Source organism: Tachysurus vachellii, chromosome 9, assembly GCF_030014155.1.
Source record: "Tachysurus vachellii isolate PV-2020 chromosome 9, HZAU_Pvac_v1, whole genome shotgun sequence".
NCBI lineage: Eukaryota > Metazoa > Chordata > Actinopteri > Siluriformes > Bagridae > Tachysurus > Tachysurus vachellii.
In genome coordinates, this window is record NC_083468.1 from 25,274,107 (window position 1) to 25,292,024 (window position 17,918).

Genomic DNA, 17,918 nt, shown 5'->3' on the forward strand with positions numbered 1-17,918 from the left:
TCAAGGGCCAAGCAGGGGGCAGCTTGGTGGACCTGAAATTTGAACTCACTACCTTCCAAGTAGTCCAACAACTTAACCACTACACTACCACATCCCCAGTGATGCCCATTGATAACCCTCACTCACTCTCACTCATCTTCTACCGCTTATCCGAACTACCTCGGGTCACGGGGAGTCTGAGCCTATCTCAGGCGTCATCGTGCATCAAGGCAGGATACACCCTGGACAGAGTGCCAACCCATCGCAGGGCACACACACACACTCTCATTCACTCACGCAAACACACACTACGGACAATTTTCCAGAGATGCCAATCAATCTACCATGCATGTCTTTGGACCGGGGGAGGAAACCGGAGTACCCGGAGGAAACCCCTGAGACACGGGGAGAACATGAAAACTCCACACACACAAGACGGAGGCGGGAATCGACCCCCAACCCTGGAGGTGTGAGGCGAACGTGCTAACCACAAAGCCACCGTGCCCCTGCCATTGATAACCATTGATTATTATTATTATTAATATATTTAATGGTATGTGTATGCTGGCTTCTTGAGAACCACATGGTAATGCAAACTAAAAAGACTGAAAACACATTCGCAAAAACCTGCAGTCATCCGATACTTATTCTCAAATCATTCATTATTCATGCACCTGAACTCAGTACAAACACACCCATTGCACAGACCAAGCCAATCACTATCACAGTGTGAAGTCTCTCTTCAGAAAGCCTTATCCTATGTTACCAAGTTGATTTTATTTATAAACATGTTTTATAACTTAGTTAGCATAAACTTTAGTTATAACTTTTTTGTATTTAGAATACAAACATTTGCTATGTTAAAGCACAGTGAAATTTCTTTCCTCATGTATCCCAACTTACAAAAAATACAGCACCCCTAGAGCAGGATGGCTTAATGCACTTGCTCAAGGGCAGTTCCAGGGCTTGAACTCCAATCCTATAATCAACAATCCTGAGCCTTATCCACATGAGTGACCACTGCCCCATTTAGACCTCGCTCTTTATTTATATTTACCCTATTTAACGATAAATGACAATAAGCTACCTCTTCATGTTTTGGGTGCTATCTTGCACAGAATGCCCTTTAGTTTGTTAACCTGGAATTTATTTAATAAAGCTTTTATCCAGCACCTGTATCCTTCTGATTGAGTCCACCTTATGGAACCCGGTAGAACTCAACAAAGAACTCAATACTTTATATACTTACATGCTTTTTTCCTTCTTTTACCTTAAGGCAAACACCATTTCATTTAAAAAATGAATGGCTAGTGCACACTAGCAGATAACCTCCAAGGAAAAGTCAGAGATCAGTGGATAGATTTGTTTGGCTATATAATGAGGATGAATAAGCTATCTGACTAGGTGTTTAAATATTTACAATATTAATGTAATAATGTGTGAAACTAATGTAATACATGTAATTAGTTTTACATCATAGAGCTTCAAGCTGACAGTAATGTTTCTGTTCAATGAACATATTGAAAAAAGGTTGAAACTACCTCAGGTCACGGGGAGCCTGTGAAACTACCTCGGGTCACGGGGAGCCTGTGCCTATCTCAGGCATCATCGGGCATCAAGGCAGGATACACCCTGGACGGAGTGCCAACCCATCGCAGGGCACACACACACTCTCATTCACTCACGCAATCACACACTACGGACAATTTTTCCAGAGATGCCAATCAACCTACCATGCATGTCTTTGGACCGGGGGAGGAAACCGGAGTACCCGGAGGAAACCCCCAAGGCACGGGGAGAACATGCAAACTCCACACACACAAGGCGGAGGCGGGAATCGTACCCCGACCCTGGAGGTGTGAGGCGAACGAGCTAACCACTAAGCCACCGTGCCCCCATTTAGTTAAAATATTTGCCTGTATAATTTGTCATCTTATATAATTGAACTCGGTAATATATTTATTTAATACAGGTTTGTCCATATAATTGAGTCTTGGGGTGATTCATGGAGTTATTTTGCCATCTTGTGGATGAGAGAGAGATGGAGAGATATTTATTGTTTAATATTATAAAAAACATCTTTTATATAACTATTATAATATTATATAAATGAAGTCCATATTTCATCTGACAACCCATTGCTTTAAAAAAAAAAGACTAAATATTACTAAATATTATAAACTAAATGTTATGAAATATTTAGCTTTTTATAATGATATACAAACAAATTTCTTCTTCCATTACATTTCTTGCTGATAAAATAATGTTTGGAAATCAAAACTATATTTCTATTGCTTAATAATGCGAAGTCATAAAATAAAGAATAAAATGTGTCATATATAAAAAGATTTGTAAAAAAAAAAAAAAAGAAGAAGAAGAAGAAATAAAAACGCATTAAAAATTGCATTGATTGCAGTGATTTAACATGAGAGTACATGAAGTAGAAAAAGATAACATAACTGATTTGGTATTAGTAAAATCTACCTTATTTATGGAAAGTCTCTCGGGGTTAATAACACGTGGGCTACCAGAATATTTAAAGTACTTTCTGAGTTTCTCGTGTGCATAAAATCTGGGGTCTGTAGTGTGAAGAAAACATCGCCTGATCACCCGGTCATGCTTCTCTTTCAACTGCCCTTAATGGTTTTTCTTTCTCAGGCACAAGAGCCTGTCTGCAGGGTAAACAGTCACATGGAGCAGCCTGAACTTTATAGAGATGGAGATCTCATCATCGGAGGTATTTTCTCATTTCGCACTGGACAAGATGGCTACATAGACACTTTTAGAAGAATGCCAGAAGTACGCCCATGCATGGAGTATGTATACGTCATACTACAACTTCCGTCTCACCTTTTATTAATACAAGGAAGATGAGAAAAATATGTATTTATTACTTGCATGTTTATCTTTTGACTAAAATAATGATCTAAAACTAACTAACACAATGTCTAAAGTTTTAATTTCAGAGAGTTTCAGTTTGCACAGACAATGATATTTGCTGTGGAAGAAATAAACAAAAATCCAGACATTTTGCCTGGATTATCTCTGGGATACAGAATATACAATAACTGTGGATCTATGGATATACTTAGATCATCTTTGGCTTTGGTAAGTGGTAATTTGAGCTCAACAATAAATGAAAAGTGCAAATCCCAAACAGCTCATGCCATTATTGGACATTCTGGGTCAACACCAACAATAGCCATTGCAAGGACAGTTGGTCAGTTCCATATACCAGTGGTAAGATACTACTACTACTACTACTACTACATGTACTACTATAATAATTATAATAATTATAATAAGAAGAATATTTATTTATGGGAAATTGTTAATGTCAGTAAGTTCTTAAGGATAACTATAGTTTTTTTTCCTTTTGAAGAGATGTATCATGCAGTTTTCTGTTACAACAGATCAGTCATTTTGCAACCTGTGCTTGCCTAAGCAGCAGAAAACATTTCCCCTCCTTCTTCAGAACAATTCCCAGTGATTATTACCAGAGCAGAGCACTGGCTCAGTTGGTCAAACACTTTGGCTGGACCTGGGTAGGAGCCATAAGCAATGAAAATGACTATGGCTTGAATGGCATTGCCATGTTTATAATGGCAGCCCATGAAGAGGGTGTGTGTATCGAATATTCTGCAGCTTTTGAAATCACAAGTCCACACCACAAAATACTCCAAATCGTTGACATCATCAAACAATCCACATCGAATGTAATAATGGCATTTATGTCTCACAGAGAGGTTAAGATTTTGGTGGAGGAGTTACACAAACAGAATATTACAGGACTGCAGTGGATTGGAAGCGATGCCTGGATCTCAGACAACTCACTCAAAGAAAGCTTGGGACATATGTCTTTAATTGGGTCTATCGGTTTCTCTGTGCCCAGAGTAACGATCCCTAATTTGGGCCTTTTTTTAGAGAATGTCAATCCCTCACAATTCCCTCACAGCTTGTTTCTTAAAGACTTTTGGGAAAGTGTCTTTAACTGCTCACTTAGACCCATTGAAGGCTTGAGGAGCTGCGATGGCTCTGAGAATTTAAAACATGTAAAAAACGCTTTTACTGATGTGTCAGATCTGAGATTCACTAACAACGTCTATAAGGCTGTGTATGCACTGGGGCATGCACTACACAATTTACTTTCATGTAATCGGAGCAATTTGTTTTTTTCTAATTCAGAATGTAAAGATCATTCCCAAATACAGCCTTGGGAGGTGAGTCAGATTATAAGAACATACAGTATGTCAAACATAATAAACAGAAAAAGCTGTAATGGTTATTTATAAATGTGACTTGTTAAATGTTTGTGTCTTCAAGGTTCTACACTTCTTGCAGAATGTAAATTTCACTACACCTCAGAAAGAAAATGTATTTTTCAGCAATAATGGAGATTCTCCAGCAAAATATGAGTTAATTAATCTGCAAAAGTTCTCTGAAGGCACCACAAAAGTAGTAACAGTAGGCTACTACGATGCATCTTTGCCTAAAGACAGGCAGCTCACTTTGAACGGTGTTCAAATTGTCTGGAAAGGAGGAAGCAGAACGGTATTTCCTATCACAACCTTGTTATCTAGCCTTGTTAGATTGGTGATTCTCCTGCAATTAGCTGTCTTGATGAAGCTTATTTGTTTTTACCTGTGAAATGAAGGTACCAGTGTCTGTCTGCAGTGAGAGCTGTCTCCCAGGTACCAGAAGAGCTGTTCAGAAAGGAAGGCCTGCCTGTTGCTATGATTGTATACAATGTGCACCAGGAGAAGTTAGCAACACAACAGGTACTAATGTGCGAGAAAAATACAGTAATTGAAAATTTGTCTATCTGATAATTGATATCTTAAAACTAAACGTCTCCAACTGTTTTTATGTTTTCAATTTAGATTCACTTAACTGCTTGAAATGCCCAGTACAATATTGGTCAAACACGAGAGGTGATGCCTGTATTCCAAAAGAAATCGAGTTCCTATCTTACAAGGATATAATGGGAATATTGCTTGCATTTTTTTGTTTGGTTGGTGTGTTGTTTACTATTCTAACTATATTAATTTTCTACTACAATAGAAATACTCCTATCGTCAGGGCCAACAACTCTGGGCTAAGCTTCCTGCTGCTCTTCTCGCTGACTCTGTGTTTCCTTTCTTCACTTACTTTCATTGGTCAACCTACTGATTGGTCCTGTATGCTGCGCCACACAGCGTTCGGGATCACCTTTGTCCTCTGTATCTCCTGTGTTCTGGGGAAAACCATAGTGGTGTTAATGGCCTTCAGGGCTACACTTCCAAGCAGCAATGTCATGAAATGGTTTGGGCCTCTACAGCAGAGACTCAGTGTACTCGCCTTCACTTTCATACAGGTTCTTATTTGTGCACTTTGGTTAACAATATCACCTCCCTTCCCGTATACGAATATGAATTATTATCAAGAAAAAATCTTGTTAGAGTGCAATTTGGGTTCAGCTGTTGGTTTCTGGGCTGTGCTGGGTTACATAGGATTTCTTGCCAGCTTATGCTTTGTTTTGGCTTTTGTGGCTCGAAAACTGCCTGATCATTTTAATGAAGCAAAATTTATCACATTCAGCATGCTTATATTCTGTGCAGTTTGGATCACCTTTATCCCGGCTTATGTCAGCTCTCCTGGAAAATTAACTGTAGCTGTGGAGATATTTGCTATTTTAGCATCAAGTTATAGTTTACTATTTTGTATTTTTCTACCAAAATGCTATGTAATTTTACTGAAGCCTGAAATGAACACTAAAAAGCAAGTAATGGGAAAGATAAAGTGACTTATATGTTCTTCGCAGGTTAATAAACACACCTGAACTGTTCTCCAAGGCTGATTTTTTTTTTAGAAAAATAAAAAACGTATATAGACATAATAAAAAAAAAAAAAAAAAAAATATTGCACTCAATCACAGCATATTGTACAGTCAGACAGTCAGAGAACTCCATTTCCCAGAACATAACACGGCCTACAAACATGGCTACAGTGACATGTTTACATCATCAGACATCTAAGCACACCTGTTCACAATCACAAACACACATGTCTGGAAACTCGGATGCAGCCAAGCCATGTCACCTTACGTACATGCACTTCCACTGCATCCAGGTACCCCAGTTCACCTTGGCATCTATATCAGTAGAAAGCCCAAAAGACAATTGATCCCCTCACTACACACTCAGACTACCTTGACCTTAAAGAGGTCTTCAGTAAGGCCAAGGCCATAGATGTACCAGAATCTGCTGCTTCTGGTCCCAGCAGCCCTAAGCAATTTACTTCAGACCATATTTTCACCCAGCTGGATCTACACAGTTCATTCAATCTACTGAGTATCTAGTGAGGGAGGAGGACGAGTGAAAAATGGCATTTTGCACAACCTCTGGCCACTAGGAGTACTACCAGCTGCCATATAGGCTCTCTTGCACCAGTTACTGTATATGCGAAGGGGGAGAAGCCTCTTTTTAGGCCACATCATCAGTCCAGACAGAGTTTCATTGGCCAGTTGCTATCACCAACCGTCCCATGACCAAGACAGTCAAGAATCACTTATCACAGCTCAGGGATCACAGCTTATCCCTTAACCTCACTCAGCAAAGAGTTCACAGTATTTTAGAATCCCAAACAACATTGTGAGTGTTCCTCAGTTCACCACACGTGAGTGGGCCAGCTTCATGGATAAATCAGTGGTAAATATAAGTGTAACCTTAGGGTGTCACAGTTAGGGCAATCAGATACTTGTGTTAGGGCCTGTTCTTGTGACAACTTGGTAGACTAAGCCCAGTTACTGGTATGAGCATATGCCTGACTTCACTCCATCACATTGCCACTGAACCACATCCCAATGTATGCTTGAGTACTAGCCCCTGCAATTGGGTATGCTTGGGTACTAGCCCCTGCAATTGGGTATGCTTGGTTACTAGCCCCTGCAGTTCCCCTGGAAAGCTAGTCCTGACTCGTTGGCCTTGATCAACTGGTTTTGACAAAGCAAAAATTCTGGGAATCCACCCATAAATGTTTCTAGCAGGTTGCCCAAACTAACAAAGCAAAACCCTAACCAGCAAAGAGCTGAAAACCCCCACTGTCAGACCTTCAACACCTTCAAACGTCTAAAATTAAGTTTTAGGTACATTAGCCCTTTCTGGAATTGCAAAACAGAATAAAGAGGTTAATTACATGCAGACCTTACCTCAACACTTCCGCCACATCAGCCCCATCATTTCATGTCTGATACCTGAAGTTTTAAAAGAGACTCTCACTCACCAGGACGTTTTTTTAGCTGTCAGTGTGTTACAGTACATGCACCTGATGTTTATAAACCTGATTGTTTAACTGATCTGATCCGATCTCGTTTGACCTTGACTTGTTTCTGATTTTTGTGCCTAGTTTATCCTTTTTGTTGATCACATGACTTGTCTCTATGTTTGGATTTATCTGCTTGACTGTCAGTAAAGAAAGATCACTGCCATTGCATCCATCTATCTTTGTTTCTATGCAAAATTAATAAATAAAAGGCCAGTATATTGAATACACAACTGAGACAACACATTTCACTGTCAAATTTTATGTATATTGGTGGTTACTGTTGATTAGGGTTAAATATATACAGGTTTTACGAGACTATTAATTTTGGACATCAAATTAAATAAATATGTGCAATAATGCAATACAATAACTTCTAGTTTCTTTACAGGTCAATTTAATGTGGTAATGCAACAGTGCCGTTTAAGCCCTCCCCCTAATTCTATTCAACTTGTGGGCTAAAACCGTTCTATAAAAGCTCAGAGCCCAAAGTGTTTTTTGAAGGGTAACAATGAGGTTCCTCCTCACATGGCTTCTGTTCACTGTGGTAAGAAGTGCTGATCCTCCATGCAGTTTACGAGGGCTGCTCAATCCTCCTCAGATTAGCAAAGATGGGGATGTAATGATTGGTGGAATATTTTCCTTTCACAACAGCTGGGAACAGACAGTTCATGCCTTCACATCAGGGCCACAGCAATCCAATTGCAAGAGGTGAGCAAACAAAAGGGGGGAAAAAATCCAAAAATTATTAAAAGAAAAAGCTAAAATGTTTGTGGGTGGAAAGTTTCATAAGTTGAATTATATACTTTGGTACATGTAGGTACGTATTTATTACTATTGTGATAACATTTAGAACACATAATACATATAAATGATGTCAATTCCTTGTCTTTCATTCAAATTAAATTAATTAATTTATTAATTTATTTATTTGTTTGTTTGTTTATTTATTTATTTATTTATTTATGAATGTATGTATTTATGTATTACTGTAGTTTGAGCCTCCGTGAATTTCAAAATGCACAAACAATGGTATTTGCCATTGAGGAAATAAACAACAGAACAGATATTCTTCCTGGTGTCAAACTGGGTTATAAAATCTATGATTCCTGTGGATCAGTAGAAATGGCTATAAGAGCCTCCTTATCCTTAGTTAATGGCCATGGAGAAAATACAACTTTAAAGTCTTGCTCCAATCCTGAAACAGTTCAAGCAATCATAGCAGAAACATCATCCACCCCATCAATTGCCATCTCTGCTACCATGGGACCTTTGCACATACCTGTGGTAAATCATCTATCTATCTGTCTATCTATCTATCTATCTATCTATCTATCTATCTATCTATCTATCTATCTATCTAAAAATAATTAAAAACATCTTTACATTATCTCATTACTACATAATGCAGTATTAAAATGAATTATATATGAGTTAAAATTGCATAAAATGTTATAATCTACAGTTTCCTTGTTGTTCGTTACTAACAAAATGTATTTATTACAGATTAGTCACTTTGCAACATGTGCATGCCTAAGCAATAAAAAGAAACACCCATCTTTCTTCAGAACTGTTCCCAGTGATTATTACCAGAGCAGAGCTTTGGCTAAGCTGGTACGGCATTTTGGCTGGACATGGGTAGGGGCCATATGCAGTGATAATGACTATGGAAACAATGGTATGAACACCTTTATCAGTGCGGCCAAAGAAGAAGGAGTTTGTATTGAATTTTCTGAAGCATTTTTTAGGACAGACCCCAGAGAAAAGATTCAGAAAATAGTTGAGACCATTAAGACTGCAACCTCTAACGTTATTGTAGCTTTTATCTCATACTCTGATATGGAGGTTCTTTTAAAGGAAATAGCCTTGCAGAACATCACTGGGTTTCAGTGGATTGGAAGTGAGTCCTGGATTTCTGACTTGAACATTGCTACTCCTGAATGGCAGCCTATTCTTAAGGGATCGATGGGTTTTGCTATACCGAAAGCTAAAATCAATGGTCTAGGGGAATTCCTGACCAAGCTTAATCCAGCTTCTGATGTAGAGCTTTATAAACAGTTGTGGGAAACAATATTTGAATGTAAACTGCCCACAAGAGGAACTGTTGATATTAAAGAAATGTGCAATGGGAATGAAAAACTCAGTGAAGTACAAAACCAATATACAGATGTTTCAGAGTTACAAATTGCAAATAATGTTTACAAGGCTGTGTATGCTGTGGCTTATGCCCTGCATAACAGTTATGGATGTTCAAAGGGGGACAACGGACAAGAAAGTGCTATCGTGTGCACAAGCATAGCTGAAAACCATCACCCATGGCATGTAAGTGTAAAGATATAACCGTGTTTAACAAGGATCATTTTATGAATTAATTGAATAGGTTGTGATGCTTCATTTAGGTTATCAGTGAGTTGAAGAAACTTCATTTCACCACTACAACAGGAGAGGATGTTTTCTTTGATGAGAATGGAGATCCAGCAGCGAGGTATGATTTGCTGAACTGGCAGCGAGATAAGGATGGAAAAACTGTGTTTGTTAAAGTCGGCTTTTATGATGCGTCTTTACAAACATACCTTCAGCTGTCATTTAACAACATCAGCATAGCCTGGGCCCACAATAAACCACAGGTGAAATACAATAAATGAATACCAATGTATTATGTACAAGAAATAAAACAGTATAAGGTCAATAAATAAATACATGAAACCGTGGTTTTCAGGTGCCGCTCTCTGTGTGCAGTGAAAGTTGTTTTCCCGGCACCAGGAAGGCTGTTCAGAAAGGCAGACCAATCTGCTGTTATGACTGTATACCATGTGCAGAGGGAGAAATAAGCAATACAACAGGTATAATGAAAAACAAAATGTTTCATTTAATGTACAAAATGAAAGATTGAAGTTCAAAAACATGCATAGAAATGCCATACAAGAATGAACAAAATATCTAAGTTTATATTTATTTTTTTCTTTCTTTAGATTCTGTTACTTGTATCAAGTGCCCTCCTGAACTGTGGTCTAATGACAAGAAAGATAAATGTGTCTTAAAGACGGTGGAATTCCTGTCATTTGAGGAATTAATGGGAATCATTCTTGTCTTGTTTTCTTTGTTAGGAGTAACTTTCACCATCGCCATTGCTGTAATTTTCTTTAAACACAAGGACACACCAATTGTTAGAGCAAACAACTCTGAGCTGAGCTTCCTGCTGCTCTTTTCTCTGACTCTGTGTTTTCTCTGTTCACTTACATTCATTGGTCAGCCCTCTCAGTGGTCCTGTATGCTGCGCCACACAGCGTTTGGGATCACATTTGTCCTCTGCATCTCCTGTGTTCTGGGGAAAACTGTAGTGGTGTTAATGGCCTTCAGGGCTACACTTCCAGGCAGTAATGTCATGAAATGGTTTGGGCCTCTACAGCAGAGACTCAGTGTACTCGCCTTCACTCTTGTACAGGTCATTATTTGTGTACTTTGGTTAACAATATCTCCTCCTTTTCCATACAAAAATATGAAATACTACAAGGAAAAGATTATATTAGAATGTCATGTAGGCTCAGTTATAGGTTTCTGGGCTGTGCTGGGTTATATAGGCCTTCTGGCACTTTTGTGTTTTATCTTGGCTTTTCTGGCCCGGAAGTTGCCTGACAATTTCAATGAAGCCAAATTCATCACATTCAGCATGTTGATATTCTGTGCAGTTTGGATCACATTTATTCCTGCTTATGTCAGCTCTCCTGGAAAATTCACTGTAGCTGTAGAGATATTTGCTATTTTAGCATCAAGCTTTGGTTTATTATTCTGCATATTTGTTCCAAAGTGTTATATAATTTTACTGAAACCAGAGAAGAATACAAAGAAGCAAATGATGGGAAAATAATCTGTTAATTTAGTGCCTAAATTATTCAAAGCATATTTTAGTTTATCTGAAACAAAAAAGTTGTTCTGTCACTAACTCCGTCGCTAACTCTAGTAAATAAACATTTGCAGTACTGTTCACTTTTAATGACCATTTTGTATTAATATTCTATGATTTATGAAAAAAGAAACACCTTCCAACATCTGAGATTTCAAAATACACTTAAAGGAATGAAGACAAAGGTGTGCTGTTTTTTTGTTAGCGCTGATGATTGCTTTGCATGAGATTACCTTAATATTCCTACATAAGAAACTAAAAATAAATTATATGGACAAATATAATGGACACTGACCAAAAGACACTACTTTCCTATGAAAAAGTCCATATTATTTGGGCAGCAGACACGCAAAAGGAATTTTTACCTCTGATCTGACCTCAATTCCCATGTGAATATTTAACACACAGATGACTTGTCATTTCACAAACACCACAAACATGTGAAAACATGTCACATCAAGGTTTAATGTGCACACTTGAGTTTCCACTCGTATGTGTGGCAGGTGCTCATGTCGCAGGTGTGTTGTGAGATCTGTCCCTCGGGTACAAAGAAGGCTGTTCAGAAACAATGCCTGCCTACTGTTATGCCTGCAGACCAACCCCACCAGGACTAATTAGCGAAATAAAAATAGAGAAGAAGAAAATAAAATCTGTTTCCACTTACATTGCCTCTTGTAAACAAAATTGTTATGGATATGAGGCTTTGAAACTGTAAATATGATTTTTCTATTGAGACCTAATTAAATATGTCATGAGTCATGAGTTTAGATTTCCCTTTCCGTTCACCCAAACTGAATGTGGGAATACGACATAAACAAAACAAGATTTAACAATTGAACCATTTAACGGCTCACCTGATTATTCCATTTGACTATTTCCAAAACAGATCAACAGATGTTTAACAAAAGAAGTAATGTCTCTACTAAAATGGAGATGTTATGTTAATGACTCAAATTTTAGGTATAATTCTGACATTAAAATATATTTAACTATATATATATAAATATATATATACGTTTGGGCTTCCTGTGTAATAATTGGGCTTCCTGTTGCTCTTATTCAGTATACTAGTGCATCTCTACAGTATTCTAATATGTTCTAGAGGCCCAGTGGTCTGTAGACATTTAGGTGTTCCAAACGTACTTGATCTTCACAAAATCAGAGCAGTTTTCAATTAGATTTGTCCTCTGTAGGGTTATACAGTCCTGAATGCATCTGCTTGGTAATGATGAAAGTAATGAGGAGAGTCAGTGCCGAAATCATATTATGTGCATAGACTCTTCATTAGTAGATGTAATATTTGTTAATTATCTTGTATTTTTATTCTACAATGCCGAGCATGGCCCGACAGGGATGCAACACGATGCAAAGTAAAATACAGAGAGCATACATCTATGTTGAAATATGTGAAATCTCTATAAAAACTGTTAGAGATATCTTTAATTAATAATGTTACATTTATTTAACAGCATGATTTGTAGCCATATCTATTGAAGGCCTGCAAGTGTATATGCTGTTTCTGCACTTCTCAAGTGGAGAAAAAAAGTTAAGCATTTATACTACAGAAACCCGTTGTTTTTATCCCCTACTATACAATCAGACACATTTTTATCTGACTGGCAGCTTTGTATATGATATAAAATAAAAGTTTCTCCTCTTTTCTTGAATTGTTTACACCCAAACCACAATAACTCAAAAATATGTAGCCTCAGACCCAACTCTGTGGCTCCAGAAATAGTCAGAATATTACTGCAGGCCTATGTATTTAAATAATTAGCCGTATATTTAAATAGTGGAGAGTGTTATCAGTATTGAAGGATGTATTCTTTTGACACACCTTTAATTGTAATATTTTTTCCAATGACTCCCTCAAACTGGGTGTAATTTGGACCTATAGCGTTTCAGTTCTCTATTAAAGTAAAGGGGTTAGTGACTGACAATATACTTCCTTCCTGCTAATATGGAGTCTTTGACACTTTTTAGATTTCTTACATTTTGGAATGTTTTCTCTGCTCTGTTGCATGACTCACTTGATGTCCATTCATTTTCTACCGCTTATCCAAACTATTCCCGGGTCACGTTGAGCCTGTGCCTATCTCAGGCGTCATCGGGCATCAAGGCAGGATACACCCTGGACGGAGTGCCAACCCATCGCAGGGCACACACTCACACACTCTCATTCACTCACACAATCACACACTACGGGCAATTTTCCAGAGATGGCAATCAACCTACCATGCATGTCTTTGGACCGGGGGAGGAAACCGGAGTACCCGGAGGAAACCCCCAAGGCACGGGGAGAACATGCAAACTCCACACACACAAGGCGGAGGTGGGAATCGAACCCCCAACCCTGGAGGTGTGAGGCGAACGTGCTAACCACTAAGCCACCATGCCCCCCTCACTTGATGTTATTGCTGAAAAAAGGGTCTTTTTTTTTGTATAGTCACCAGCCACCTTTTTAATCCCTCTGCTATTGTAGAACGTTTAAATAAGGTTACTATATTGTAGCCGCATGTAGTCCTCACACGTTTGACATTTTCAGTGGTTATAAGTACATCTAAATTGAATTGAATTTACTTAAGCTTGAAGTCAAGCGATAAAATACCAAACATCAAGTAGGCGATTGAAAAAAAAACAATAAAGATAAATGTGTATTTTTAAAAGATGCATTAACAAATGCATTACTGAAGGATTACAAATTTCCACCTCTTTCTGGTTAATTGAGTGCTTTTGGATTTAAAAAAATACATCCGATATCATTTGCATTTTCTCCATCTGTTCCAAAACAGAGTGGATTGGACTGTTAGAATTCAAGCTTTTAGGCCAGACAAAAACAAAAAGGAAACAATAACAAAAATAATAGTGCTGAGTTCTTTAGTGGGTGTAAATATTACCCCTGAGAATTTGGGCCATCAAGTTACAAGTCAACTGGCCTTTACACCTGGGTCACAGAGGAGAGGAAATAAAACCAGGATGCACTTCTTCTCTGGAACCTCATCATATGATCTGAGGCTGAAATGAGAGGGGTTGCTCTGGTTCTGTTTGCTCTTCTCATAAGAGCACCAACATCTTGCCATGAAAATCCACATGATGGGGTTTTAGTGGACAAAACCCTTCTGGTTGACAAGGGTCTGAACTTTTGTAAAAATGAATATAGCGATAGAAACTGGTGGTGAGTAAAATTTTTCATTTATTTATTTATTTTTTTTTTAAATTTTGCCTTTCTGCTTTACTTTGTATTGGTATTTTCTTACATTTAAATGTAGGTAGGAATAATAAAATTGCCTTAATAAACACAATACATAGTATATGCAATTGATTGATTTGATATATTTATTAATTCATTTCATGACTTATCTCCTTGCAGGTGTTCAATAACAGAACATAGCAGGGTGTTCTGTGTGGATGCGCAGGCAATGAATATACTATTTCTCTGCCGTGTCTTTTCAGAGTACCAGTGGCTCTGTATTTGTATATTTGCCTCCCATAAGTGTCAGGCTCTGAGTGGCCACCTCACATCAGACCAAGTAAAAGCCAGCATGTGTTTACAGATGGTATGGAGCAATAAACTCTTTAATGCAATGAGTGAAGTGATTGATATATTTAAATTATTAAATAAATGCAGAATTATCATGATATGTGAAAAAAAAGATTCTATAATTCTATTTAAAAAGCTAAAAAAAATGATATTTTATAAAGATCGATTATTCTAGTCTGCTGTAGTGATAATTTTCTGTTGTTATATCCAAATCTTATCGATTCATATTAAAAAAACATTTATATCGTATCGAAAATTTCCATTTTCTGTTTCAGTCACCGAATGACAATATTATTCCTCTCCGCAGGGTTTCCATCTTTTTGGCTGTGTCTGTCTAAGCTATTTTTGTGTATGTCCTATTTTCATAAGAGCTATAGGAAACAAAACTGTACAGCTCACAGCATGGCTGATAGACTACACATTGTTATCAAGCCCTGGCATTGTTCTGACTGGAAAACGGTGCATAAAAATTACATTCAAACTATACTGCATGACTGAACACTGTTTGCTCATCGGAGTATTTGGATTCACAACATCTGGGATTTCATGTCTGATGACTGAGTTTTTACTGATTCTGAAGCTGACAGGTAGAGCAGAAAACTCCCAGAGAAAAGATGTTCTGTGGAAGTTATTGTTCTACAAAAGTCTGCCTACCTCTGTATGTGTATGCGCTGCTCTGCTCTATGGCTGTACTTTGACTTGCATGTCTATTGTGCATGGAAACATGAACCCTGTGGTGAAGAAGACTACAAAGAACTGTGCTTACACTTGCACTCTCTGTCCTGACTTTCTCAAATACAAGGTAAATTTAACAATACGTTTCAGACCGTCAATCATTTCCCGGTGATTTTCCAGGGTCGTATTTTATCTTCATTAACACGGAATATTGTAAGAAAAACTATAGATGAAAATGAACTTGATCAAAAATCACAGTGCACTGATCAGTTTGAAGTCACAGTGTCTCGTTCGGAATAATAATCCATGTTTCGATTTGTATCCACAGACATTTCTGTGTAAAATGAACTGCTTACCAAAAAAAATGGATAAAAGCCAAAGGACTGAAAGTTGTTTAAAATATTTGCATGCTTTTCAAAACACAAGATGCAAAAAAGGTGATTTTTTTCTGTCCTTTCATACAGGTACAATTGTCATATATAAACGTTTTTTTTTGGTTATCGGATATGATTCTAATATATTTTCCTATTTCTTGCCACAGAAGACATTTATCACCTGCTGAAGTACTATAGGAGTGCTACAATTAAAGGTATAGGCCATGTAAGAATGATAGGATTGCTAATTACATCTGTGTCCATGTCCCTGCCCTGTAACACTAATAGCACTTATCAGCGTAGATGCCCCAGCAACCACAGAGGCAGTCACTCCAAACTGAGGTTAATGCTGCTTTTCACGGTCTCATGGTGCTCTTTCATTTCAATACATGTGACTATACAGCAGTCTGGATGTACCTGCAAAGTCCACCCCTCAGTGTATGGGATCTCCTTTGTCCTGAGCATCTCGTGTGTTTTGAGGAAAAGTATAATGGTGTTAACGGCCTTCAGGGCTACACTTCCAGGTTTCCAATGTTGTGAAGTGGTCTGGGACTCCGCTACAGAGACTATTCTGCTCAGTCGTCTGTGAAATTATGGCCACCGTTCATCAGTTTTGGAGCATAACAGTGTGTGTTTAATAAGTAATATTTGATAGATTGCTTTCATATCTAATTATTGTGTGATCACAGTTTGAAGTGGAATTAAAATTCAGTCAAAATTGGGTGGCAATAAAATAAAAATCTTACAATTGACTTTAACAGCTACAGTGTGATGATTAAGCAACCAACACAATTATTGGTATTAACATATACACAATATGGATTCTAGGACATTTGAGACCAGTGTAAGCACAGATGGATAAAATGAACAGCAAAATATTAAACATAAATAAAGGTAAAAATAAGAAAGTCGGTAAGATGACTTTTTCTCCAATCAAATGTCATTGTACATTTTTTCTGTTCATAATAGTTGGATAATTCACACTTTTAGCAAAACCTTTTGCAAAATCATTCATACTTAGCTTATGATATATATTTGTTAAAGCCTATAAATACTTTTACAAAGAAGAAGATCAAGTCAAGTCAAGAAGCTTTTATTGTCATTTCAACCCTATATAGCTGTTGCAGTACACAGTGAAGACAACGGTTCTCCAGGACCATGGTGCTACATTAAACAAAGACAGAGCTAAAGACGTAGTAAGTAGTCCTAGCCACATAAAGTGCATCTGTGCAACCTGGTGTAAACAGCGCAGGACAAAAGACAAAAAGACAGTGCAGGACAAAAGACAGTGCAAACAAAAAATACATCACACAAAAGACAATAACCAGAAACAGCGCTGACCTGTGTAAATACTGTATAGTATAGATATTGGTGATACAGCATAAATATCATTCAGAGCATAATTACATGCATAGGATCAGTTGTGTTAACACGAGTTCATCATAAGTGGATGAAACAAACTTAATGTGTGTTTACAAAGAAATGGAATTCATTTTGAGGATGTTTTGCTAAGAAAGTGTTCATTTTCTCTAAGTATGGAGACATTTGGGACACCATGCATGTACTGATGCTTTTCACAAATGTAAACATCTGGATCACAATCCACAGGTCATCAAAATGGGAAAACCTAAAGGCAAGGCAAAGTTCATACAGTACATAGACAGGACTCCATGGCACATAAGGTAACAGGCTTCCTCATAAATGTAGCTTATTACTTATATATCATATAACTGTGAATGTCCATATCACACTTTGTTGAATTCAGGTTTGCAGCCAATCTGAATCCATGAAAGCCTGATTTAAGGTGAATTATCAAAAGCCGCGTTCACACTGCAAGTCTTAATGCTCAATTCGGATATTTTGCTCAGATCTGATTTTTTTGTTTGGCTGTTCACATTAAATTTAAAAATGTGGCCTATATCAGATACCAGTGTGAACTGTTTGCTGTTTCAAACTGACCCGCATGCGCAAACGAACAATAACGATGACGTCACACGCAGCAGGCCGTTGCGCTAAAAAGTTGGCGAGGTTGTGGAGGAAATATTGTATCATCTGGTGCAAGCAAACATATCATGTAATGCTATAATGTGATGTATTCAATGCAAACATTATGAGCTGGTTCACGTAACCACTTTATATAACACTC

At 37.7% G+C, this 17,918-nt stretch overlaps 2 protein-coding genes across 2 annotated transcripts; both read left to right on the plus strand.

Annotated features, from left to right (window-relative positions):
- Positions 1 to 2,967: 2,967 nt before the first annotated feature.
- LOC132851146 (extracellular calcium-sensing receptor-like) lies at positions 2,968 to 5,941 on the plus strand. Its single transcript, XM_060877783.1, has 6 exons — positions 2,968 to 3,219; positions 3,393 to 4,199; positions 4,303 to 4,530; positions 4,634 to 4,757; positions 4,860 to 5,072; positions 5,856 to 5,941. The coding sequence occupies exons 1-6, from the start codon at positions 2,968 to 2,970 to the stop codon at positions 5,939 to 5,941; spliced, it is 1,710 nt and encodes a 569-aa protein (XP_060733766.1).
- A 1,947-nt stretch (positions 5,942 to 7,888) lies between these two features.
- LOC132851715 (extracellular calcium-sensing receptor-like) lies at positions 7,889 to 11,146 on the plus strand. Its single transcript, XM_060878700.1, has 6 exons — positions 7,889 to 7,989; positions 8,274 to 8,565; positions 8,785 to 9,600; positions 9,678 to 9,905; positions 9,998 to 10,121; positions 10,251 to 11,146. Exons 1-6 carry the CDS (start codon positions 7,901 to 7,903, stop codon positions 11,144 to 11,146), a joined length of 2,445 nt encoding a protein of 814 aa, XP_060734683.1. The 5' UTR covers positions 7,889 to 7,900.
- Positions 11,147 to 17,918: the final 6,772 nt, after the last annotated feature.